The following is a 25,859-nucleotide window of genomic DNA, read 5'->3' as shown; positions in this document are numbered from 1 at the left end:
TTACATGATAAGTTTTTGAAAGTCGTTCTAAAATAAAAGCAATATTTATTTAAAATTAGTTTTAAAACTAGATTAATAACTGAGAGTTATTCTAGAATACTGGCCTTAGAACTAGAAGGTTTACAGTATTTAACCTAATCGTATTAGAACGTTTTTATTTTAAGCAAATAGTGCTAGTGCTAGTGCTTATTTTAAAAAACACTATTTTATTAAATGCGTTTAAACGCTCGTCTCTAGAAATAACTTCTACAGGGCATGTGACAATATTCTAAAACTGGACGCAACTTGTCAATTATTGTCATAAAATGCAACAAAAACAAATGACTCCTGACATCTGACTCATGACACTTCAGTCAATTCGCAATTGTGTACGTAAACATATCAGACATTCGCATATGAACAAACTTTAGTGCCGATAACTCCTTGCAGAAAGTAATTGTAAAGAAGTAATTGAGCCATAGCAAGACGAAATATGTTTATTTAATTTCGAGATTCCTTAATTATTGTAACAGCCTCGTTGTGCTTAATTTGTTATCATTGGTCTTGAGAATCTATTTAAATAGAATGGTTGGTTACATTAACGAAATGATTAACTGATATCATTAACATATTTAGTGTGCACATAGTGTTCTGTACTTCTGTTTGCACTTCTTGATTAATTTACTACAGGCACTTGCATAACATTTTTATGTGACTCTTTTAAATTATCTCTATAAGTAAATACATGATGGCTTACAATAATAAAATGAAGTTAATGTTCGGAACAAAACGTTTTATAAACGGGAGAATTTTCTCAAATAGTTTTTTTAACGGCCAGCGGCTAACACACACTAATGTAAGTAAAAATTTAAATACTATATTTTGCTGTTTCTTTTTTTTTTTTTAATTATTTGTGAAAATTAGCGTTTACTATTCAGTATCTTATTGTAATGCGTCTTAATTATTGCTACTCCTTTCAGATCCAAACAGACAATCAATCAAGTGATAGTAAAGTGGCTCCGCTTGTAGACTTGTATGGTCGCCAACATAACTATCTTCGAATATCTCTGACCGAGCGCTGTAACTTGAGATGTAAGAGTAATGTTTAGTACTTAGTATTTGTAACCTTACTTCTTTTTAAGTTGTGTTGTGTGTTTTTTAAAGTTCCATTATGAGGACCAATTAATAAACAGATAAAATAAAGAGAGTTATAGTTCCAGACTCATATATTATTATGAGAAGTATGGAATCAATAAAGAGTGCCATGCATAAATAGGCCAATACTGTATGCCGGCGGAGGGCGTGCCGCTCAGTGCGCGCGATGCGCTGCTGTCGCGCGCGGAGCTGCTCCGTCTGGTGCACGTGTTCGCCGCGCTCGGCGTCAACAAGCTGCGGCTCACGGGCGGAGAGCCCTCCGTGCGCTCCGACCTTGTCGACATCGTCCGTACGTATCTGTGTGTGCTGTGTCAAAATGTATCCTTGGATAGTATTTGCATTAAAGACAAATATGATGTCACAATACCGAAGCATTCAAATTAATGTGGCGCTCGTCAGGGTCGTCTCTTATCTCTGACTGAATTGACCTTTATGCTTGGTTTAGAAAAAAAAACTTATTGTAGATTTTACTCTAAGTATCAAAAATTGATACGAAACATTCATTCATTATGTTGCAATTGTCGGTTCATATTTATCTTATGTTTCTCTTTACAGCTGATTACACATGAAATATCGATTTAATTATCGTTCATTCGTATTAGAATCGAATAAAATAAAAATAATAAAACCGGCCCGCAGCTTCGTTATTTACTTCGAATACAATAATCGACCGTGTGACATAATACAATAGAATGAATATGTATAGTTGTCGACTTCGCCGACAAAAGAAGCTTTTTAATAAATAAACCAATTTACATGTGTTTATATTAAATACATTTTGCTAGTTCAAGTAATTTAACACACAACTGCTGCGTCGCCTATTCTTTTTTCTTGGCTCGACACGTCCTCGCGTGTCTGGGCAACGAATGGCATAATAAAGAGTGCGTGTGTCGCGCGCAGAGGAGCTGAGCGGCGTGCCGGGCGTGCGCACGCTGGCCATGACGAGCAACGGGCTGGCGCTCGCGCGGCGCCTGCCCGCGCTGCAGCGCGCCGGCCTGCGCGCGCTCAACCTGTCGCTCGACTCGCTGCGCCCGGCGCGCTTCGAGAGCATGGCGCGCCGACCGGTGCGTGCCCGACCCCGCGCCGCGCCGCTCGCCCGACGTCTAATGAGACCGTTCCTTTGACCGCCAGGGCCTCCCGAGGGTGCTGGCGAGTATGGACCTGGCGTTGCAGCTCGGCTTCGACTCCGTCAAAGTCAACACCGTTCTCATGAAAGGTAATCGATCGAGAGGGATGAGTGTCCGCCCGGTAGTTTATTTCAATAATTCAACAATCGATATCTTTCAAGGTTTCAACGACGACGAAATCTCAGATTTCGTAGAATTGACTCGGGAGCGTAAAATCGACGTCAGGTACGTCACGTCCGAATATCGAATTGCCTTAAAAGGAATCCGAATCGAGTCCTGTCGAGAAAGCTCCAACGTTCTCTCGTCGATGCAGATTCATCGAGTTCATGCCGTTCTCCGGCAACCGCTGGCAGGACGAGCGCCTCGTGAGCGAGCGCGACGCGCTGGCGGCGGCGCGGCGCGCGCACCCGCGACTGGCGCGCGACGCGGACGACGCGTGTCGCACCGCCACGGTAATTGATAACGCGCGACTCCGTACGAGTTGCCTTGCCTTCGACTCCGTACGAGTTTGTGTATATACTATGTGTACGTTTATGTTCTAGCATATAAAGAAACGGAAATGAAAAAAAGACTATTTGATAAAATTAGTTTAGTTATCTGTAAAAAGGCAACGTCGCGCAGCGTTGTCATTCAACACCTACGTCGGTTAAGAGGACCTAAACGCAAGTTTTATAATGCACAAAAGTATATGTACACAAAAAAAAATGTCAATCTTCAGGATATGTGCTAGTTCGATAGTGTTTTCAAAACGTAATATAATTAATTTGATGCGATATAAAAAAAATTACAAAGTTACCTCTAAAATAATCTTTTAACGAATAAAAACCATACTTACATGCAATAATTCTGGTTTTTTGTCTGATTACTCTGCAAGCAATATACTAACGTAATAGTGTTTTACTTTTTCAGTCCAATCGATAGGTTTTTTTTTAAAACAGATAATCTTATTTCGAACAAAATACGTACGCATTTTGCTTAAACGCCATGTACGCTGTACAGACAGTGCCGGCCAAGGCCAAGATGTTAATTGTTTTCGTAGTTTTAATAATTGTTTAAATTTACTTATCGTAAATATTATTCTTTCTTTTGAATGAATAATTTAAGTTCAAATAGCGTCGTAGTAATTAGCAACTTGTTTTGTTATTAATTTTCTTGTATAAATTATGCGAAATAAAGTGAAACCCGTGAGGAAGACTAAAGAAATTTCATATAAATTAAACGACGAACATATGGACCATATGGAACAAACGTACATGTAAATTAAACTACGAATATATATTAAAAGGTAAGAGGTAAGTTTTATTAGTAAATGTTTACTTTTTAATAAACTATGATTATTGGAAACGTCTATTAGAAAAAAGTTCATGTCAGTGAGTTTTCAAAGTTCGCTGGTAGTGAGTGTTCTCTAAGGAATAGTGTGCGGTCACATCAGACCGCATTGCACCGTACTCATGGTTCAATTGCCCTCAATTCTCTCTAATGTAATACTTAGGATGATATTGTGGTTAAACTGCCAAATCAAAGTTAAAAAATCCTTAAAGTTTATTTTAGATGTCGTTATTCAAGTGCACCCATTGAGATGGTACCTAATAAATATATAATCAATTAAATCAAGTACATAATACTTCATTTTCGGTAAAATACCCGCACCCACGTCTACGTTAATGTTACTGAGATAAATGTGAGTCGGAAACTTGGCTTGGAAACTTATAAGCTTATCCTTATTTCTCGTGTTCATACAATGGTTATCACTGATTCTATCGAAGACCGCAGACACTTTTAGACTGACGTGTAATGAGCGGTGATAATTCCATTCACCTCCGGTTCGGCATCAAGTCGCAAAATATCAAATGTGTGGCCGATTGAAGGGACAATCGAATTCCGTAATTGTGCAATTTGTTCTCAGATGTGGCGCGTACCGGGCTACGCGGGTCGGATAGGGTTCATCTCCTCGATGACGAAACCATTCTGTTCGTCCTGTAATCGCTTGCGACTGACCGCCGATGGCAACCTCAAGGTAATCTCATAGATTCAACCGAGAATGAGTAACTACTGCGCTGAAAGAATGTCGAAATATCTATTCTAGATGTATTGAGACTGAACCTCGAATAAATGTTGATGAAAACGTGTCGCCTTTGGGAAACAAACTCTCAGAGCACACTTAAATTACTTGAGCGTTAAAGTTAAGACAAAAGTCCTCCTTGGCCGGGTGTAGGTGTGCCTGTTCGGGGAGGCGGAGACGAGCCTGCGCGAGGCGCTGCGCGGCGGCGCGAGCGACGCCGACCTGCACGCGCTCGTGCGCGCCGCGCTGCGCCGCAAGCTGCCGCAGCACGCCGGTCAGTGCCGCACGCTCGCCCCGCTTACACTCGCACCTCGCACTCATATTCACACTCCACAAAACACACCCATCGTGGCTACCGGATACTTTCGATCAAAAATATTTTATTTAGGAGGGATCTGAGAATTAAGTGTAAATGCGCCATGTGATTTGAGTCAAAACGTTTAATGTTCGTATCTGCACATGACGTGCAACTAGAGTGCGAGTTCGGCGCTTTCGGCGACAGGACCCTTGAGTCGACTTCCCGCAACGTTCCCGTACTTCGACCTTTTCCAAATAAACATTTTTGGACAGTTGCATTAAAATAAAAACCATTAGAGTAATGGGTACCTAATAGGGATTTATTGGAAACAAAATCAAATTCCAACATATCAAACATTAATTAGAAATTAAAAAATTAATAATTCCAAGCAATGCACATGTTTAATTCTCAAAATCACGGTTTTTTATCAAAATACAGTTTTATATTTATAAAGCGGACTTCATAATCATTACATACATAATGTTCGTACTGTCCACAAAAAAATGCGTTTAGTTTGACTCAGACTCAAAGTATGAAAAAAATCCTGTATTGATTTTTTTGCAATAAATCATTAATTATTATTATTATTGCTTCGGCTATAGGCAAGTGAAAAAGTATTCTTAGTCTCAGTACAATAATAGGTCGATAAAATACTTTGTACATATATATATCACATTCATTTCATTTTGAAAAGCACGTCTCGCGTCCTTACCTGATATCCCCGAATCGTCTCGTGTCTGTCAAATCTGATTTTACTAGAGCACTCATGGCCACACTTCACGTACACGGAGCGATTCATCTCATTGAATAGTGTCACACTCGCGACGGTCCAGAGCCGGTGAACGTTTATGTTCGGCCGTATTTTGTAGGCATGCAGAATCTCGCCCGCTCCAAGAACAGGCCGATGATTCTGATAGGCGGCTAGAAGGCGGCTCCCCCGCGCGCCCCCCCTTAGTTGGTGCAACGTTCACAGCGGCCCTCCCAGTCGCGCCCCGCCGCGCGCTCGCCCGCAACTACTGCACGAGCGCGCCCGAGCCGCCGCCCGCGCGCCGCCGCCCCGCCTCCGAGCTCACGCACCTCGACGAGCACGGGCGCGCGCGAATGGTCGACGTGGGCGAGAAGCCCGTCACCGCGCGCGCCGCCGAGGCCGAGTGCTTCCTGGTGGTGGGCGCGCGCCTGCTGCGGCTGCTGCGCTCGGCGCGCCTGCCCAAGGGGGACGCGCTGACCGTGGCGCAGGTGGCCGGCGCGCTGGCGGCCAAGCGCACGGCCGACCTGATCCCGCTGTGTCACCCGCTGCCGCTGGAGCTGGCGCACGTGCGCGTGACGCTGCCGCGCGGCGAGCACGACGGCGGCGGACGGGTGCGCATTTGGTGCGAGACGCGCGCGACGGCGCGCACGGGCGTGGAGATGGAGGCGCTCACGGGCTGCGCGGTGGCGGCGCTCGCGCTCTACGACATGTGCAAGTCGGTAGACAAGGGCATGTCGATCACGGAGCTGCGCGTCGTGCGCAAGTCGGGCGGCAGCAGCACGTGGCCGACGGAGGGGAGCAGCGGGAAGGGAGGCGAGGGGCCGCATGTTCGCGCACACGACACCTCCCCGCTGCGGCCGGACGAGACCTATGCACCGACTAATTTTATGTACTTCTAATTATGTATTCCATATGTAATATATTTTTTAATTAATTTGTAGCAATTGTCAATTCGCCCTTTTTAGGCGTGACTGTTATAAGTATGTATGACTGTTTCTGGGTTTAATCACTTTTTCTCATATTCACCCCAATGAAGATTGCAATAACAATACATTGGTTTAATAAGCGGCCTACGTCACATTGAAAATACCCTTTTAGGTACTTTTATTTACAGAACATAAAACAGAACTGAACGGAATATTCGAATGTGACCAAACCCAGAACTGCTCATTATTATATAAGAGTTATTTTTGATAAATAAACTGTATTCAAAGAGGAATTAAGTCACTAAATGTAATATTATACTGTTTTAAAATGGATACTGAGGTTTATAAAACTTCTATTAAATAATAACCTTGTTACAGTTTAAATTTTACTTTGGTAGTTTTATAAAAATGCTGAATTGTAATTATTTTTTGGAGTTGTATAATGTTAATTGAACATGGTGCTATAATAAGTGTAACTGGAACATTACAGAAAAACTTTCATTTTGTATAATTATTTCTTTTTGTGAAATAATCTTATTTAATGTTTTTACATGTTAATTGAATAATTTGAATTTAATTTTTTTAAATAAGCTAATGTGAGCATTTTGCAATTTGGTTTCAATACCAGCTGGTTGTGTTGCATGAAGTAAAAAAATATTTCTAATTCTGTAGTGTAAGAGAAGTTGATGTTTAGACAAGGCAACTGTAAATGTGATGTACGTAACTGACATACTGTGCTATGATACATTGTAAAGGGGAATGTGATATTTTCATAGTACGGAGATAGGTTGATGGTATGCTCATATCTGATATTAAGTTATATTTTTTAATATTGCAGGTATTTTATTAAATAAAAACATATATTTTATATAAAAGAGTTTTAATATAAGACTTTCTTTGTGAAAGTTACTTCAAATAACTTAAGAAAAGTTTATTTTGTGAGATTAAAAGAAAAGGTAACCATACTATTACAAACTTCTTTAGATGTATTTAATTATACAAATGCTGAAAGAAAATTAAGGTGATCTTAGTACAGAAAGAAATGTATTTATATTTGTTAACCGCCTATGATCAGCCGCTTGCAACAAGTACATTGGATTTAGCAGGTGCATCTTCTCGAGGAACCTCACTGGCGTTCTCTGAGCCCCTTTGAACCTTGATATCATGTTTTTCTATGTAGTCATTGATTTCTTGTCCTTTTTTCGCTAGCTGCTCATGTAAAGCCTAAAACGAACGCAATCATTTTAAATGTGCTGGATGTTTCTAATATGATTTGATTACAGATCATAATATTAGAATATTTAAATGTACCTGCAGTACTTGTGGTAAGCGTTCTTTATTCCCTTCTAATTCTGGTAATACTTCTGCAACGGTGCGCTCTACCACAACACCTCCTACCATTCTGAAACATTTGCGACTAGGTTCCACTGCCTGTAGCGTCTCTATGACTATCCTGGTAAATTACATATATATTTATTATAACTAAACTAGCATTTACTGGGTTGCATATGTGTTGAAGAAAATATACATTCATTAATAACTTACTTGTGCTCATTCAAGTCCATCTCTAGTTCAGATATTTTATTGGCAAGCTGTCTTTGTTCGCTGCGTAAGTTTTGAAATCCCGCAAAAATTTCACTAGATTTTGCTTTACCGCCTTTGCCCGTAGTTTTAGCCATTTTGAGTTAAAATATTTGTGTGTGAGGTTAGGTTCCGCAAGTGAAGTGTTTTATACAATTAAATCTATACAATTTAATTTTACAGAGTAAGTATAAGTTTTCAGTTAATAAATGCAATTTATTGTTATTAATCCTCAAGAAATGAGATAAAGTGCTAACATTTGATACCTGACCTGCTAAATTTAGTACAAACGATTATCAATATTGACAAATGACAATTTATGTCAATTTGACGTTAATTCTAACATTTATGTAAAGTGGCAATAATATGAAATGGACATATATGAATGAAAGGGATAATAATATTCAATAAAATATCTTAAATATATATAACTTAATAATTAATAGACATTATTTAGCTTTAAATAAGTATTTGCAGAAATTAAATTATTATGCGACAGGGAACCAAAGGAAATCATATTATTGTATATAATCATATTATACGCACTGATAAGTTATTGATTGAAACTGTTTTCATCCTCATTTCTCGATGGGGCTACTATTCATAATTCATAGAATGCACAACGGCATAATGATAAAATCTCTGATGAATCAGAATAAGTCATTGTCAGTGTCAAATATCGCTTTGAAACTGACAAATGAACATAACAATCCGGTGCTGTTGGAAATAAAAAGTTTTTATTATAATTTGTTTTTACAAGTTTCATGTGGCAAGAAAATGTTAACGTGTGTTTTTGAAAAATTGTACCAATAAATATTAAAATGAAACTGGAAGAAACCTCTGGTTTTGGCGAAAGCGCAATTACGGCGGAGGTGTTTAACGCTAGTGGACGGCAGCAGAGGCTGAGTGCGGAGGGCGGCTCGCTTACTCTGAGCGAAGGAAATGCTCGTCTGCGTTCCTGGCCGCTACATGTTGTGCGGGTCAAAACTGATACCTCGGTTTGTAAATATCAACTCTGAAAATAGCTTTATATTAAATGGTAAACTATTTGCTCATAAGGATGATTGTCAATATAAAAATGTACATAATTTCTTGAAATGGAAAACTATATATTAATGGTACTATTGTAAGATGTTGGACCTTGAGTTGGACTCAATTTTCTATAGTCCAAATGTGTTTGTAATACAATTTTATCTCTACAGTAACAAATTTAGATATTTTTTATGATTCTTTCAATAAATTTAAAAGCTTAAACAATTGGAATATTACTTTTCCAAAACTATGATTTAAATAATTTTATACAATTGTCAATCAACTAAAATAATAACTAGTTTTACTTTATTATTAAATTAAATCTTGTTAATTTTGTATTTTCAATTCTTAAGTGTAAATATTATTATGAGAGTATGTTTCTTTTGGTTCACTTTAATTATATTGAATTGTGTTAACATGTGTGTATGTTAGCGTGCTTCATAATGAATAAATACATAAATTGAATGCATATTTTTTCATACACACACTTATTTCAACACCAAATAATAATACATCACAGGGTGCAGTGAGTATTGAGGCTGGTGGGGAGACGCTAACATGGAGTTGCACCGACGAGCGGTCGCGCATCGCTCTGGCGCAGATGTCACAAGCGGCACATTCCGCGCCCGTGGGCCCGCCCTCCGACGCGGCGCTGGCGGCCTTGCTGGAGGACGCGGAGCCCGACGATACGGACGCGGAGCGCCGCGTTAAGCGGCTAGGCGAGCGACTGGCGCGCCTCGACGCGCTCAACGTAGGTGGCATGCTAGCCGCGGCCACCGAGGGCGGCGGAGCGCAACTCGCTACGAGACTAGAAGGTATATTACGACCCACGTCTCGATGGGGTTACTCTTCTTATCTACCTATGCCAGAGCGCATCGTTTCTATGTGCCAGCCGGCAGTGCGGCTGGGGCGGCGCTGTCGGCGCGCCTGTCACGGCTGGAGGCGCTGACTCGGGCCGCGCCGGCCGCTCTGCACGCACGCTCCGGTGCCGCGAGGGCCGACGCCGCCGCGAGAGCGCTCCTCGTCGAACTTCATGAAATATACGAGTGGCTCGACGCTCCCGCGCTGAGGGATCTCGATTCTCTGTCAGAAGTGAGTCGTGGCGAGTGGAATCGCTACTACTGAGTGATACATATTAAAATAGTCTTAATATTTCCAAAACATTGATGACAGATATCGTTGGCGAGCACCGAAGGACGCGCGCGGGCGCTGAGCGCAGCGGAGGCGCTACGGAACGCGCTGCGCGGCGAGCGCACGGCGACGCCGGCGCGGCTGCGGCTGGGCGCCGTGCGCGAGCGGCTGCGGCGCCTGGAGCGCGCGCGCGACGCGCTGGCGGCGGCGCTGGCCAGGCACCTCAACAACGCTCTCATCCACCTCGCCAACGAGGCGCACGCGCCCGCCGCGCCGCGCCGCCGCCATCACGCCGACCTGCAGCCCTACGCGCCCTTCATGCGCTGGCTCAAGGACATGGACGAGAAGGCTCACGACGGTCTCGTCAAGGTGACGCGACCGACTCTCGTTAGATTGCGTGCGGTCGAGATCGCGACTGATCACACTCGTCTCTCGTCGCAGGTGTACGTCGGGACGTGGTCGCGAGTGTACGAGCGCGAGGTGCACGCGGCGTGCGAGTCGGCCCGAGCGGCGCTCGCGCACGCGCCGGCGGAGCGCATCGACGATCTACTCGATGAGGTGAGCGCCCCTCGTCGTCGTACGTCACGAAACCTCCGAGACGACGGCTAACGTTCGAAGCGTTGTGTTTCGGTAGGTGCTGACACTGGTCGAGACGGTCTGCAACGCCGAGCAAGACTTCTGCACTCAATTCTTCCACTTGGACGTCGACGTGAAAGTGAGTATACCTCGGCACCACGAATCGCGCTGGCCGCGGAGAAGGTCGCTAACGTGTCGAGGCCGGCCGTCGGCAGGGCGAGGCCGGCGACGGCGAGCGCAGTGAGAAGAGCGACGGCGGCGAGCGCGCGGAGGGGCGGCGCGCGGCGGGCGAGGCGCGGCGGCTGCGCGGCGACCTGTTCCCCGCGCTCGAGCAGGAGCTGGTCGCGCTCGTCGCGCACGTCGAGCGGCACGAGCCCTAGTGAGTCGCTCCGACTCTCTCTTTTACCACTTCTCGTGATTGTGTGTTCATACTAGTGAGGTGCAGGATATTTGTATCCGTATCCGTATTTGCGGATATCCGACGGAGAAGAAAGATCACTATCCGATAATTTTTGGCTCTTCTTTTACCTTAAAAATTTTCGATTCATAGACGAGATACTATATATTTGTGATTAAAATCATATATTTTGCACCTCTATGTTGCATACATTTGTCGTGGTGAGTTGCCATACCATACCTAACGTAATGGTACTAAATCAACTATCTTTATAATAGATCAATATTATAGAAATTTATAATATGATTACTTTTATAACGAGAAAACCAAAACGTAAATCTTAGTTAAATGAAGCCATGGTGAATTGTACTTTAAAGACTTGAGCTTTGTCCCCCAAAGTTAGTTACGGTGGGGACCATAAACAATTCCTGCTGCTTTCCGAACCATGAAATGTGATGGTTTGGCGCGATTGAGTAAGAATGTTAAGATCCGTATCCGCATACGATCTACATTTTTAACGATCCGGCACATGATCTCAGCGTACGAAGCGTACAGTATTCCATACGATTTCTATTTAAACTATGTCTGACCCTCCTCGTGACAGCGGTGCGATGCGAGCGCTGGCGTGCGTGGGGCGGCGCGTGCTGGGCGAGGGCGGCGAGGGGGGCGCGGGCGGCGAAGGGGGCGAGGCGCGGTGGGCGCGCGCGGCGCTGGCGGCCGTGGCCGTGGCGGCCAAGCGCGGCGCCGACCGAGCCGTCGCCGACCGGCTCGCGGCGCTGCCCGACGCCGTCAAGCAGGTACTGGGGAGGGGGCTCCTAGTTCACGTGGAAATTGCGGTCAGGAGCCCGATGAGCGCTCATTCATCTAGGGAATCGTCGTTCGCAGGCCGCGCGCAAGCCGAAGTGCGGTATCTTGAGCTTCATACCGGAGTTGGAGGAGATGAGCGCGGTGTGCGAGGAGATATTCGCGCGGGGTCGTCGAGCCGATCTCGATCGCTGGTACCTGTCCTTGGCGACGGCCATGTTGCGCGCGATTCAGCAGGCGGAGCATCCCCGCACTCCCCGCGCCGTCGTGCAGCTCGAGAACTACCACAGACTGCACGCGTGCGTGAGCGCACTGCGCGTGCCCGCTTTGGATGCGCTGCGACGGGACGCCAAGGCGCGCTACGCGGACGCGCTGCGCCACTACGTGACGCAGTACTTCGGGCGACCTCTCGAGAAGCTCGCGCAATTCTTCGAGGGCGTGGGCGAGGCGGTGGCGGCCGGCGTGCGCGAGGACGAGGTGTGCTACCGCGCCGCCTTCAGCAAGCACGAGCTGCGCCGCCTGCTGGCGCTCTACCCCGCACACGAAGGTACGTCACGCTGCACGACGGTGAACGGACACGCTCCTCGATGCAACGTTGAGAATTTAAATTTTTATGTGCAGTGCGTAAATCGTTGCATCGTCTGTACCGAACTGTGGAGAAACACCTGAGCGAGGAGGGCGGCCTACTGCAGGTGGTGTGGCGTGCCATGCAGGAGGAGTTCATCGCGCAGCACGTCGCGCTACAGGTGAAATTTATACTTAAATCACGAAGCAGGATAAACGAGTTCTACTTTACATTAGTGATATTCCGTCGTGCAGGCGCGCATCGCGGCGTGCTACCCGGGGGCGGGGCTGACGCTGCCGCTGAGCACACAAGACATCCTCGACGCCTTCTCCGACATCGCGCGCGAGCACTGAACATATTATTTCTATGCGAGCACAGCACGCTTCAGCTATACATATGTTTATTATTATTATGTTTATATTTATTGATTTGACAAGAGATATTTGTCACCAAAATGATGTAAGAATTGTTTTTTTTAACTTGATAAATAAGTGCAAGTATTAACATTATTAAACATATTATGTAACAGTTTTTATATAATTAAAATGTATATTGGAAACTTTGTTGATTAAATGTTTATAAAATTGTACATTTGCCTGTATTTATTTAAATCATCATGATTAGATTTTTTGCAATTTTTTTTACATGCAGTTGATTGAGGGTCTTAAATTGAAACAGACTATTTGAATAATAATCTTAAATATAAAGTTGAGCTTACAACTTTGAAATTTACCTGTTACTTTTTAAAAACAAAATATAAGAAAAAGATTTATATTTAATAAAATATTATATAAGTTCAGGATTACTTTCGAATTAATATTTTTAGTAAGTAAGCGAGTTTTTTAAATTAAACTAAATAAAAATGTCGAGGCTATCTACAAATTATAAAAAAAAAACAAAATTTAAACAATAGAACTCCAGAAATTTTAAATTATAAGCGGGAAAATGAAATTTATGAATAATCTCATAGTCATTTCGATGATGGGGCGAATGGAACATGGTTCGCTAAAACGTTAGAAGAGGTGGATCGGCAGCACAACACTATATAACAGAGGTTTGAGATGCTCACGTGGTACCTTAAGAGTAGAACAATATTCCGCAAGATCGTTTAATAACCCTAATCAGATCTATGCGGAACTGATTAGAATCTGTAATGCCCCTGGAGCACCCCGGCACGTGGAGGCAAAACACCTTATTAAAAGAATAACAAAACTTGTGCTTCAATTTTTTTTTATTGTAAACTCTAGAGATGTCTCGATTAAATCTGTGGCCGACTAGCCGACTAACTGATAAGTTGGTTGTACAATAGTCGCACAAATGCGGCTGGATAGTCGGCTTTACCAACTCGTCGGAACATCTTTAGTAAAAACCAATTTTTATTACTTTTATTGTTTTCGTTAAAAAAATTGAGTGGTCCTTTCCAGTATATACTTGGTGGTAGGGCTTTGTGCAAGCCCATCTGGGTAGGTAACACCCACTCATCAGATATTCTACCGCCAAATAACAGTACTCAGTATTGTTGTGTTCCGGTTAAAAGGGTGAGTGAGCCAGTGTAATAACAGGCACAAGGGACATAACATCTTAGTTCCAGAGATTGGTGGCGCATAGGTGATGTAAGAAATGGTTAATATTTCTTACAGAACCTTTGTCTATGGGCGTTGGTGACCACTTATCATCAGGCCCATATGCACGTCCACCAACTAATGGCATAAAAAAAAAAACAAATATAAACATAGACTTAAGGATATGATACTACATTGTTATGAAGTTAATAAACTAAACTATAGGTTTCAATTTAAAATTGTATAAAAAGTATGAAAACTTAGTTAATATATTTATTTCAAAGACATCTTGAACATTGATGCAGATTAGTCTGTCAATGTAGTTAACTTAAATGTAATGAAACATATGACGTTATATTACAAGAAATAAAAAATAATGATATAATTGCATACTAAGTTAACCCCACATCTCAATCTATGTTTTTTATAATTTTCATATTAGTTGCTTTACCTTTAAGCAGAATGTGTTTGCTCATTAGAAGGTACTTATAGGTCAAATATAAGTCGTGATAATATTTTAAACACTATATTTAAATTAACTAGCCATTAAATCACATTTCAAACAAGTTAACAATGTTTAATCCAAAGATTTTGGTGGAGCGTAGTTAAGGTAAAGAAGTCCTGATGCTTTTGCCTGAAATAGAAAATACATTTAATTACAATTAGAATCAAAATTACAAAGAAAATTTATATAGATAGATATATTGTTGAAAAAATATTGAAACTTACAAGGATCACAGATCCCACACTGAAAGCAATTCCGAAGAGGAGGATGGAGTTGTAGCGACGCTGGTTAGCATCATATTGTGCCTGCCAAGATCCTTGAGGTACGGGCAGCTCATCCATACTGGGTGGCTTGAAGTCATGTCCAGCATGGTAGCGGCGAACTAGGGGCCGAGACAAATTTGATTTCTTTAATATTAAGCTTTCAAGTACAGAAAATTATATTTTATGTTAGGAAGATTGAGTCACCTGTCTCAATAGGTTACTTAGAGTAACATTTTGTTAATTAAAGCTAGTATCAAATAGTGATAACAAGCGAGAATCTACAAACATCTGACGACTTTTGTCTGAATATTGATATTTTGAATCTTTGTTTATAAAATTTGTCAAAACGTAAATAAGGGCAATACTGGCAATTGAAAATAGAGTGATAGAAAATATACTACGGGCAAACTATTGACAGATAACAGGTTTTAGGTTATTTTATGTGTTATGTAACAAGGATTATGTGTACTCATATATGAAAGGAGAACTGCATAGTGACATCATAATGTACCGACGAATTACCTTATTTAAAGATTTTATGAAACTATAGAGATAGAAAATAAGTAAATGGATTTATTTAATATAAAAATTGTCGTTAACTCTTACATACCAGTCTGTTGCATTAAACGGGAAATAATGGGTCGTGAAGCAAGCATTTTAAGATTTTTTTGATTAAACTTCGGAATCCGTAAGAAGACTGCACTAGTAAGAAGCACAGGACGTCGGGCGACCAAATCGATGTTATCTGTTTTTGTCAAATCAATGTTTCACTATTTGCAGTCCACAGAGGCACAGACTGCATTCTGTCAGTCTTTAGTCTATGCACTCATATAATACGTACTATAAATAAATAATAAAAAATTAATATTTATTATAAAGGATTATTTTATGAAAAAAGTAATGTAGTTATTTCTTAATATTAATTGTGATACTCTTAAATCGAGATTTGTAAAGCATAATTTCGGTTTTAAGCATTTTATAAAGCGTAATCTTTGGATATAAATTAAATGTTTTATTCAAACAGCCTCATGCATTTGTAAAATAATATCATAAATCTTAATTTAATGAAGTAGTTAAGTATGTTTGATTTGCATGCATATATAAATAAATAGCAATACTTCAGCTAACTATAACTATAAGGCGTTTTATCTTTGAAAGCAGAGTTTGCTCTACTTCACGTACGATCTAGAAGTCAATTGTAATTGAAGTAATTACATTATTTTACTTGTAATATTTAATTTTAGATTAAAACTATAATTTAATTCCACTTATAAACTTAATATGCGTTAGCGTTATGAAACGAATAATATTATCTTAATGTTGTTAGTAGAGTCGAGTTATGCTTAGGTATGTGTCGTCACAATGAGACGTATGTCCGTAGAGAGGGAAATGATGCCAACGAACGAATTCTTTAATACCAGTCTCGATGTGGATAGCGTGAAGTAAGCACGACGGACGATGCGCTCGTATCTCCGTTTACTTTCCTTTGTTTACAAGTCGATCGTAAACGAGCACGGTTAATCAAATCGTACAACACCATTGTATTAAATAAGTTAGGTGCAGTGAAATGCTGAGTGGTAGTGTGTATTCAAATGTATGGTATGATAATAAATTCAACTGATGGTACGAGAGGTCGTTGCCTGTGAAAAAATATGGAGTGGTTGAAGAGTCTGGTGGGGCGCAAGGATCGTACGCAGGGTGCGAATGCGCTGGACACTGGGGATGCGCTGGAGTCAGCGCAAGAACGGCGCGAACGGTGGCGCAGCGTCTACGTCATATACTTCACCATGTTTCAGATGTCCCTCGGGTTCAGCATCGTCCTGACGGGCGTCTGGCCATACCTAGATAAGGTGAACCAACTGTAATGGTCTCAATCATGGCACATTTTCTTATTTTTTCGAATTGAGTCATTTGTATGTAAAAGTTTTTATAGTTTGATTTATCAAGTCATAATTAAATATAAAGGTATTTATGATGACATTTTATAACAAGTAATAGAATATAATATTTACGATGGTAATTAGTTACAATACAACGGGTAATTATCGTAATATGTAGGTAAACAATAAAAACACAGGCGCTTCGACCTAATTATTTTAACAAAACACATCAGTAACGATAAGATTATTGATAACAATTGCTTATCACAGGTCACATTTAAACTGTATTGATAAACTAAGCTACTGGGTCCTGATTTGAACAATAATTTAAATACAATCACACATACATATATAGTAAAGTAGAGGCACCTATTTAAGTTTGGTTTGCCCCGGATTCACAATAAAATAGCTATCTCGATTGCCACGGCACTTGTACGTGGTATATACAATTCACATTCATATGAAAGGCTGAAAATATGGAATTAGAAAAGCAAAATAATATGACGACCTCGCATTAAAGTGGTTAGTTACGTCTAGTTATTTATCGTCAGACGATCTGATATCAAACAAAATCCCTCAAGCGTTAAGGATTTGTTACAATAAATCGAATTGGCTTTTGAATATACAACATCTCGTGCAAAGTTAATTATCTTAAAGTTAAACGGTTAAAGTTCTTCCACGGTTTTCTGTAATCCTTGTCACACACAATTAACTAAAATACAACCGAAGAACGCTATAGAATAATAATGTTATCTTAAAGTTATTTTTAATGAATAAATGTAAAGTGTAATTCCTCAGTTTGAAAAACGATACCAACTATTAGATTTAGGGCACGTAGTTTCAAATGCAATCAGAGGTGATAAAAACAAAGGCAAGGCAAAGTTCGCGGTTCGAGCCGTCGGCGTCGTCGTCGCGTCGGTGTCCCGCGTCGCGCGCGCTGCACTCGGATACGGCGGCGGCATTGCAGCACAACGTTATCATAATGTATTATTAGAAGCGTTTAAATAAAAATAAACTTATCCACGTGTACACTCTTTTAGGAAAGAGCCCGTGGTCTTATAGCATGCATCTCACTCTTTTTTCAGAGTCATTTCATGCTTTGTAATACTAAATGAGGAGCTGTTAATTGTCCAAAATTGATTATAAAAATATATAGGTACCTATTTATTTTTCGATGGTCAAAACTATAAACTTAAATATTGCAGGTAAGCTTCATTTAGACAACTTATCTTTGTTTGTATACATAATCAAACATAAATTTGTGTTGCTGCGTAGAGAGTATTTGCAAGCACAAGATTCCATGGTATGATATGGCAGTCTTCTTTTTTGACAGAAAATCCTTATGGCAAACCTCATGGTAAAACCTCTTTTTATTGGCATTTCCACGTGAAATGCAACGAGGCAGTCTTTTTACGTGTTCTCGAATCAAGTTGACTGCAAAATATTTATAACATTGTGATTTGTGAAGTAAGTATAATTCACCAATCAAACTGCGCATCAATAGCGACAATTTTTCGATTTAATCACTAGGTATGTTTTTATAATAATAATGTAGTTTCTTTTTTCAAAGTCAAGTCAAAAATCTTTATTCAATATAGAAGTGTTTACACTTGCTTATTGATTGTCAACTAAAAAATCATTAGTGTTGTAATATCCTTTAGCACACAAACGCTCTTTAACGACTCTTTTGAATTTTATAATTGAATAATTTTGAACGTTTTCTGGGATCCTGTTGTTGTTTAATTCTGTAATTTTCACTTACAGTATATAAAATAAACTAAAGTAGTACTCAACTAAAGTACTGTAATTTTCATTACATTGTAATTGTCTTATCAATAATAAAAGTATCTATTTTGCGCAAGTTGTTGAATAAAGTGCAGTTGTATGACGCGTGATTGACGCGATAACGATCTCTAGTTCCGGCAGCTTATCTAGTGCTGCCTGAAATATAGACCATGTCGTGGCGAGCTGCCATCCGAGTTGCCAGTCGAGATGCCAGGTTATTGACTAGGTTCTTTTACTTTGTACCAATCCTACCAATTTTCATATGCAAATATACAATAGTTTTGTGCCGAGCTAGAGTGTTATTGTTATAGGTATGCATTCTGAAAAGAAGGTCTTCTGATGGTTAGTGGTCACCGACGCGCATAGTCATTGGCATTATAAGAAACATTAACCCTCTATGATTATCTATGAACTAAGATGTTTGGTCACTTGAGCACTGCTTACTCGGTTTTCAAACCGGACCTTGACTTATTTAATTGACAGTGCAAATATTTGTATATTTTATAGCTTTTGTATAGCTTACAGCCATTTGAAACCGTCTTCGATGTAAGCACATACTTATATCTCGTTACCGCGTAACACTTACTACTCGTCTTTTCTCGCAGGTGAAATTAGGGTTTTATCCCAAAATATTAGAATATGTTCCTATAAAGCATTTAATATTCTCGGACCGTAGAGCACCATAGTGCACGTCTCACGTGTTTGAATTGAATTATATGTACAATCCCATAGATATATTGTATTAGGTCTAAATCGCCAAATGCTGAATCAGTTATGTTATTTATGTTATTTATTTATTTATTATAAGGATTAATATCGCGAGTAAGTTAACTCGCAATACTTCATCTAAGTTTTCCAATTTTTTTACATAAATATATTGTACCTATCTATATAATCATATCATTGTGACGCGAACATGTCTGCAGACAAACGAGTGATCTGTAATTCTTTATACAAAGTTATCTTTGATGTCAAATTCAGCAAAGTGTTGGCAGCATTCGCTTGGCAAGTATCTCTACGCTTACGTTGTCGTATAACTTAAAAGCTATTTAACTTATGAGTATATTATATGTATTTTGTTCATCCTGAAACTTAGCTATTGTAACAAATTACCATAACAAAGAATTTGAAGTATTTGTTAATCCCGAAAATAGAAAAAAATATTTTTATGTGCACAGTTTTGAAGAATGGCCACTATGAGAATGACCGGAATCTGCCGGGAGGACGTCATAGTTGCTATGGGAGTATTACGCCGAGATAATGAATCATTAAACAATTTAAAAGTATTTTTATTTGTTATAATTTATTTTTGTCAGAAATACACATTCATAAAAATAGTTATTTTAATTAGAAAAAAATATAATGTACACCATACCGCTCGTATAAAGTTCTAAATATTGTGTATTTGACTAATGTCTCACAAATGTAAAATGATTCTTTTTACTTGCGCGTCCGGCCGTTCGTGCACTGTGACGTGGTCGCACGAGTGAATTGGGAAATTGCTTTTAAAAATAGTCAGCGCGTACCTTTGTAGGATGTTATAATTTCATAAATAAGACGAAACTGACACGAACGAGAGATCAGTTAAAATACACAAAATATATGGCCTTTTCATAAAAATATTGTGGCATATAATAGTACGATGTCATAAGTATTCATTATTTTTTTATGTTCAATATGACGCTGTATATATTAATCTCTGAAGAGAATTGGTTTATGGAAACCTTTATACGTGGGAAGAAACGACTTTATGGGTACGGGTAAAATGTTACGAGGCTTAATGTTACACTCTTACGGCTTTGCCTATAAATGTCGTGTACTTGGGTGGCGGTGATTAATTAAACAATTCTGTCTTCTTCTTTTGAATGTCAATGCAATGATAATGTTATGATAATAGAACGAGAGAAATCAGTGATCAACTAAACAGTGGCATCCGCTAGTCGAGGGTTATAAGTAGAGTCGTTCATCTCTTTTTTTGTACTCAACTGAGTTCATCAATTTAGAGCCTAGTAGTAGTAGCTCACCTATATTTGTATAAATTATTTTAATGTTTCTATGTATTTAAAAGATATTACAATTGCATTGTTGGCAATAATTAATTACCTTTTAAAGGTAAATTCATTAGCTATGTAATAAATTTGTAAACAATACATCATGACTAAACCAAAATTTTAAATTTAGTTATAAAATAATATTGAAATTCTGTTCGTTTTCAAAGTATAAAGTCGGAGGACATGTTCATTTTGTCTTAAAATATTGCAGCTCCAGCCCGGCTCGAGTAAGGAAGCGCTAGGTCTAGCGGTGGGCGCCAGTCCTCTAGGGCAGCTGGCCGCCTCACCGCTACTCGGGCTGTGGGCAAACCGGGCCGGCAGCGCTCGCGCACCCATGCTGGCGACGCTAGCGTTGTTCGTGCTAGCATCCACGTTGTACGCGCAACTTCACCTCACTCGACCACACGCGCATCACTGGATGCTAGCAGCCCGGGCTCTCGTTGGGATCAGCTCCGGTAAAGTATTTACTTACTCATTGACTCGATGTAATATAATTTTTGTCAAGATGAATAAGTCGACCACCCAAACGATGTGATGACGATACTATCTAGAAATCATTTGGTAAAGACAGAAATATAAATAATTAAATATTGTGTACTTACTATGTACTTAATTGTTTCGACAAAAGGAAATATAGTGGCAAGCGATTAAATTGTCATTATTAACCGGTAGATAAATGCATGAAATTATTAAAACCAGTTTGTGTTTGATGCAGAAAATTTAAAAACTGCTTTTTACAATCTGCACGCGAGGCCGAACGAGCTGAAGATTAAGTAGTTTCAGAAAAAAAAAACGTCCTGTAATCACCGGGCAATCATGTTTGTCATGACCATATATTATTCAATGTTTGTTCGTAACGAATTCTCTGACCTCGATGTATACGATTAACTACTCGTACAGAGGCTCCAATACATAACTAATATTCAATTATCTGGAGACTTTGTTATTCAGCTATATGGTTTTATTGTTATTTAAACTTCAAAATCAATATCCAGCTGAGAAGCATTAAACTTTCTTATTGATTATTAAAATATTGAACCGATATTTCAAAATAGACAGAATCCTGAGAAGGCTCGATGAAAGAAACTCAGCGAAGGTTTTTAATTTTTAGATAATCACAAATGTTTTTTAGAATGACGAGTTATTTATTTTATAAACGGCCTGAAGGCCAACGTTTCATTTCCAAGGTCTGTTATCACCGAAAGTCTTTAATTTTATAATTACCTTAGCGTTAGCACACAAAAGTTCTTTAACGGTTTTTTAACGAAATCAAAATCAAAACGTACTTTATTGAAAGCTGCCAGTCCTAATCTACATTCTACCGAGAAGAACCGGCAAGAAAATCAGGATTTAGTCTTTTCCTACATTTAAAAAACAAAGTTACGTTAACAGTATATGTATGTTTGTAATATATCATAAATCCTGCCTGGATGTCAACAAGTATTAGCTTTTCGCTTTTTCATCATCTACTTATATAATCTTGCGTTAAATAATATGCGTTTTTTCTATTCTATCTATTCTATTGAAAAATATTTGAAATTATGAATCGGAAAAGTTAAAAATATCTGTCTTATTATACTATAGTATAGAAACGGAAACCAAACTATAGATTTTTCTGACTAACACTAACCCTGTGTAGTCGGCTGAAATTAATTACAAGGTTATGTTTGTTCCTTATTTTAAAACACATCACAATTTTTATAAAATTAATGTTTTTACGAACATACATTATAAAGGATGTATTGATTGGCGACAGTGAACCTTATAAATTTAAATACTTCGTGCATTCAATAAACAAGACAATTTTGCAAATATATTTAGATTCGGATTTTATACTTTATAACATCTCGACAATACGCTCACATTCGGCTCCTGATTCACCTAACAAGTCACTTCCTCGGCGGCGCGCGAGAAAGTGACTTGTTAGTTGGTACGTCTAACAAATTGTCGACGCTGCTTGTGCTCACGTTAGCATGGACCTTCAGTTTCCTTTAATTTAAATTAATGTCAAATGTTTATACAAAACTATATTATATTCGCAGTACTTAAATACGTTTTGATACTTAACATTTGTTTTTATTTCGATGATTACAGTATAAAGTACTCGGTGTTTCGACAACTCAGTAAATCATTTGCGTTATTTGTGATCACATATTATTTACTCAGTTGAATGAAGAATAAATAATTGATATGACTAATGATAGAATTATACTTGAACCTTGTATGTATTTTATTTGTTGTGCTTCAATAGTCTTCCATCCATTCCATTGTTATATTTCCAGCAAACGTCGCAGTGGCGCGCTCGTACTTGTCGGCCGCCACTCGCGAAAGTGAGCGGACACGTGCCGTGGCGGGGGCCTCGCTGGCGCAGGTGCTGGGTTTCGTGGTGGGGCCGGCGATGCAGGCCGCCGCCGCGCCTCTGGGTCCCGGAGGGCCGTACCCGCCTCCCGGCTCCTACGTCCAGCCACTGCGCCTCGACATGTATACTGCTGCCGGCTGGATCAACGCAATACTGGGCCTCATCAACTTTGTACTCTTTCTGCCTTTTTGCTTCAAAGAGAAGAAAATCGCAGCTCGAGAAGCAATGCTCGCCCAAGGAAAAGAATCGGGTGAGACAGGCATTTGTATTATGTAGAACTCTACAATGGAACTTTTTTTGGATGTATTCATTGAAATTAAAATATTTTAAACACTAATAAATAATAAAATATTTTAGTAATTATTTAAATAATATAAACAAATACATAAAAATATGTCCTAATAGAGAAAGAAGCTTTAAAGGCGATTAAACCTGACTACGTGAGTAGTTGGACATTGGTTGCTGCATTTTTCGTGCTCGTGTTCAACTTCGTACTGTTGGAGACCCTGGCCACGTCGCTGACCATGGACCAGTTTGCGTGGAGCAAAAAACAGGCGTTGGAGTACATGGGCGCGCTCATGAGCGCTGGGGCTCTAGTTGCCTGCGCGGTGTTTGCACTCATTGCCCCGCTCACGAAGATTTTTGAAGAGAGGTACATACGTCTTAACAATATTCGTTTTAACTTTAAATTAAAATTGAACCTAAACTCACCACGTTCCGTTTAAAGAAACGGATTATTCATGTACCCGTCTAGTCTACGTCGGAGTTCGCATGTGCCGGTGGCGTTAAGTTGGTAATAACATTTTAAAATTAACGTTTTAGTTTTACATACTTGGTTCTATGTGTTATAAATGTAGGTTTGAATGTTTTCAAACGGTTTACTTAAAAATAATGTTAGCAGACCTCACGATAGGTGATATGACGTTTTATTATTATATCAAAATATTCTTTAATCAAGTAGGCCAATAAAGCACTAGAATAGTCATCCTACCGCGTTGAATTGCTTATCGGTTCGTAAAGTAGATTTTACCAAGAGGAACAGGCAAGAAACTCCGTAGTTACTCTTTTCCACATATTTATTACAGTATATGCCAATAAAGTACAATTAATTTATATATATTCTGCTTGGATATCAACAGATATCAACACATTAGTCCACGCTTTTTTATTTCTAATATAATCTTGTATCGAGTAATATGCCTTATTTAACAATGTGTTTTTGACATAAGATTTTGATTTTAATTTATATCCATAAAACTTTTAACAGAGCGTTGTTGCTGTGGGGCGGATTTCTTCTAACGGGCATGGCTTCCGTATTCTGCATTCCGTGGGGCCCGGGTCCTCCTCCGCTGGCGCCGGAGTCGCTGGAAGCGGGAGGCGGGTGTCCGCAGAGTTCACAGCCTTGGTGTGCCACCTCTCGTGGAATCTCCCTCACGCAGTTTTTGCTGGGTTACACGTGCGTCTCCATCGGGTACCCCTTGGGCGTTACGCTCATTCAGACCATTTTCTCAAAGGTATATATGTCACTCATATGTGAAATGTCACGTGTGTTAATTTTACTCTCTATGTCGTCACACAGTCAACTCGTACTGCTCCTTTCTCAAATTAATTTAAATAAATCATTTTAACATTTTACATCCCATAATTTAGTTCGGATAAACGAAATGAGTTCTGTAACGGAGTAGAGTTCCGTCGAAGTAAAGCGTGGGCGTGCGGCAGGTGCTCGGGCCGCGGCCGCAGGGCGTGTGGATGGGCGTGCTGACGGGCGCGGGCTGCGTGTCGCGCGCGCTCGGGCCCGTGTTCGTGTCAGCCGTGTACGCGCGGCGCGGGCCCGACGCCACGTTCGCGAGCACGGCCGCGCTCACGTTCGCGGCGCTGGCGGCGCTGCGCCTCGTGTACGCGCGCCTGCGCCCGCCGCCCGCGCCCGCGCCGTTTCGGGAGCTGCGCCCGCTCGCTGCGCCCGCCGCGCCCGCGCCCGACGCCGCCGCGTGACGGGCGCGCCGGTCGGGCGACTCTCGGCTCTCGGATCGAGAGTGTGACATATATGGGCTATAGACGACAAGTTTATAGTTTGATAATTGTGACACTGATGTCGTGTGATAGTTTGTTTCACGTTTAGATACTTAAATATACGACCTCCTACATGTGAATGAAAAGATACATTCGAGTTGAGAAAAAAATATGTACCGTTTTGAAAATGTGTTATAGAGTGAGTGTATTGAGTTATTTTGTATAGAATCTGTACGAAGGTGATATTTATCATCGTACACGAATGGCAGTCGCTAGAGATATTTTGTTTGTAGAGATATTTTGAAGGTCGTAGGGTCACTGTAAAGTCAGGTTAAATTCCACAATAATTATATTTAAGCTATATCGACGCTAACCATCAGATTGTTGTTAGTCGTGACGAGCGATCAAGCTAAGAGGAAACGGTCAGAAGACTGAGTGTTTATTAAGAATATTACATAAGGTCGGCGCCACACTGAGCTACTAATATTCATTTCGTTTCCCACCTGCAAGCGATAGTAACGTGAAGTGTGAGCCTTTGTAGCAATGCGCGTGCGCCGTGCCAACTTGATATGTAGGTAATAAGGGCACTGATATTGAGACATGTGGCGCAGGAGGGAAAGGCGGACTGTACAGGGTCTTAAGATATTTTTTTACTTTAAATTGGTTTCTTATTATAAAGAAATTTTACGAAGTATTTTATTTATTATATTAATTTTATATAGATATGTTATTTTTGAGACAATATAAATACATATTTTAATTATATACATTTCGATAAATACAAACATAATTTCAGAAAATTAGTACAAGTAATAGTTTTATTCATTACTTTTATACGACTGTTCGAACGTATTTAACATGTCACGATTGTGTTATCGTTCGCAATGCCATGCAGATGAAACAACGCGATCTTTGCCATATCTTTGTTAAACTGTAAGATTAAGGGATTTTAAGGTGATACTTTAAGCAATAAAATACACAACAGGGTAAATATAATGTTTTATTTTAATAAATGCGATGTATTGAAGTAAGACTATGTTGTTGTTGGAAGCCTGCTCTCCTA

General features: G+C 40.1%; 5 protein-coding genes across 6 annotated transcripts; 3 read left to right on the top strand and 2 right to left on the bottom strand.

The window, feature by feature from the left end:
- The first annotated feature begins 328 nt into the window (after positions 1-328).
- On the top strand, positions 329-7,165 carry LOC125067030 (GTP 3',8-cyclase, mitochondrial). The gene is made up of 10 exons (XM_047675406.1): positions 329-835; positions 960-1,071; positions 1,256-1,423; positions 2,035-2,198; positions 2,266-2,350; positions 2,423-2,486; positions 2,575-2,713; positions 4,168-4,278; positions 4,477-4,597; positions 5,595-7,165. Exons 1-10 carry the CDS (start codon positions 725-727, stop codon positions 6,266-6,268), a joined length of 1,749 nt encoding a protein of 582 aa, XP_047531362.1. The 5' UTR covers positions 329-724; the 3' UTR covers positions 6,269-7,165.
- LOC125067031 (prefoldin subunit 2) lies at positions 7,163-8,180 on the bottom strand. Its single transcript, XM_047675407.1, has 3 exons — positions 7,841-8,180; positions 7,607-7,748; positions 7,163-7,519 (listed from the first exon to the last, which is right to left on the bottom strand). Exons 1-3 carry the CDS (start codon positions 7,972-7,974, stop codon positions 7,367-7,369), a joined length of 429 nt encoding a protein of 142 aa, XP_047531363.1. The 5' UTR covers positions 7,975-8,180; the 3' UTR covers positions 7,163-7,366.
- Positions 8,181-8,564: 384 nt separating this feature from the next.
- On the top strand, positions 8,565-12,917 carry LOC125067029 (exocyst complex component 1). Its single transcript, XM_047675405.1, has 11 exons — positions 8,565-8,874; positions 9,429-9,723; positions 9,801-10,000; positions 10,082-10,408; positions 10,481-10,597; positions 10,674-10,754; positions 10,831-10,994; positions 11,617-11,809; positions 11,898-12,363; positions 12,438-12,562; positions 12,636-12,917. Exons 1-11 carry the CDS (start codon positions 8,698-8,700, stop codon positions 12,732-12,734), a joined length of 2,244 nt encoding a protein of 747 aa, XP_047531361.1. The 5' UTR covers positions 8,565-8,697; the 3' UTR covers positions 12,735-12,917.
- A 1,536-nt stretch (positions 12,918-14,453) lies between these two features.
- LOC125067032 lies at positions 14,454-15,485 on the bottom strand. Its single transcript, XM_047675409.1, has 3 exons — positions 15,322-15,485; positions 14,673-14,830; positions 14,454-14,577 (listed from the first exon to the last, which is right to left on the bottom strand). The coding sequence occupies exons 1-3, from the start codon at positions 15,365-15,367 to the stop codon at positions 14,521-14,523; spliced, it is 261 nt and encodes an 86-aa protein (XP_047531365.1). The 5' UTR covers positions 15,368-15,485; the 3' UTR covers positions 14,454-14,520.
- Positions 15,486-16,148: 663 nt separating this feature from the next.
- On the top strand, positions 16,149-25,850 carry LOC125067012 (major facilitator superfamily domain-containing protein 8). 2 transcript variants are annotated; one of them, XM_047675377.1, is made up of 7 exons: positions 16,149-16,561; positions 20,639-20,663; positions 20,715-20,882; positions 22,710-23,036; positions 23,192-23,438; positions 24,054-24,300; positions 24,506-25,850. In XM_047675377.1, exons 1-7 carry the CDS (start codon positions 16,364-16,366, stop codon positions 24,776-24,778), a joined length of 1,485 nt encoding a protein of 494 aa, XP_047531333.1. In that variant the 5' UTR covers positions 16,149-16,363; the 3' UTR covers positions 24,779-25,850. The 2 variants fall into 2 exon arrangements, with proteins under 2 accessions (XP_047531333.1, XP_047531332.1); XM_047675376.1 differs by having other exon boundaries at positions 20,639-20,882.
- The last annotated feature ends 9 nt before the right edge of the window (positions 25,851-25,859 follow it).

This window comes from Vanessa atalanta, chromosome 10, assembly GCF_905147765.1.
Source record: "Vanessa atalanta chromosome 10, ilVanAtal1.2, whole genome shotgun sequence".
In the NCBI taxonomy this organism is placed as follows: domain Eukaryota; kingdom Metazoa; phylum Arthropoda; class Insecta; order Lepidoptera; family Nymphalidae; genus Vanessa; species Vanessa atalanta.
This window is presented reverse-complemented; position numbering and strand designations above follow the sequence as displayed.

Excerpts from the sequence above, each read along its gene's own strand:
- LOC125067029 (XM_047675405.1), top strand. The coding sequence starts at position 8,698 with ATGAAACTGGAAGAAACCTCTGGTTTTGGCGAAAGCGCAATTACGGCG. Across the intron at positions 8,875-9,428 it reads GGGTCAAAACTGATACCTCG|GGTGCAGTGAGTATTGAGGC; the intron begins GTTTGTAAATAT and ends AATACATCACAG. Across the intron at positions 10,409-10,480 it reads CTCACGACGGTCTCGTCAAG|GTGTACGTCGGGACGTGGTC; the intron begins GTGACGCGACCG and ends CTCTCGTCGCAG.
- LOC125067032 (XM_047675409.1), bottom strand. The coding sequence starts at position 15,367 with ATGCTTGCTTCACGACCCATTATTTCCCGTTTAATGCAACAGACTG. Across the intron at positions 14,831-15,321 it reads CCGTTTAATGCAACAGACTG|TTCGCCGCTACCATGCTGGA; the intron begins GTATGTAAGAGT and ends CTCGGCCCCTAG. Across the intron at positions 14,578-14,672 it reads GTGTGGGATCTGTGATCCTT|GCAAAAGCATCAGGACTTCT; the intron begins GTAAGTTTCAAT and ends TTTCTATTTCAG.
- LOC125067031 (XM_047675407.1), bottom strand. The coding sequence starts at position 7,974 with ATGGCTAAAACTACGGGCAAAGGCGGTAAAGCAAAATCTAGTGAAATT. Across the intron at positions 7,749-7,840 it reads ATGGACTTGAATGAGCACAA|GATAGTCATAGAGACGCTAC; the intron begins GTAAGTTATTAA and ends GTAATTTACCAG. Across the intron at positions 7,520-7,606 it reads GCTTACCACAAGTACTGCAG|GCTTTACATGAGCAGCTAGC; the intron begins GTACATTTAAAT and ends CGTTCGTTTTAG.
- LOC125067030 (XM_047675406.1), top strand. The coding sequence starts at position 725 with ATGATGGCTTACAATAATAAAATGAAGTTAATGTTCGGAACAAAACGT. Across the intron at positions 836-959 it reads AGCGGCTAACACACACTAAT|ATCCAAACAGACAATCAATC; the intron begins GTAAGTAAAAAT and ends TACTCCTTTCAG. Across the intron at positions 2,487-2,574 it reads GAGCGTAAAATCGACGTCAG|ATTCATCGAGTTCATGCCGT; the intron begins GTACGTCACGTC and ends TCGTCGATGCAG.
- LOC125067012 (XM_047675376.1), top strand. The coding sequence starts at position 16,364 with ATGGAGTGGTTGAAGAGTCTGGTGGGGCGCAAGGATCGTACGCAGGGT. Across the intron at positions 23,037-23,191 it reads CGCCCAAGGAAAAGAATCGG|AGAAAGAAGCTTTAAAGGCG; the intron begins GTGAGACAGGCA and ends ATGTCCTAATAG. Across the intron at positions 24,301-24,505 it reads TTCAGACCATTTTCTCAAAG|GTGCTCGGGCCGCGGCCGCA; the intron begins GTATATATGTCA and ends GGCGTGCGGCAG.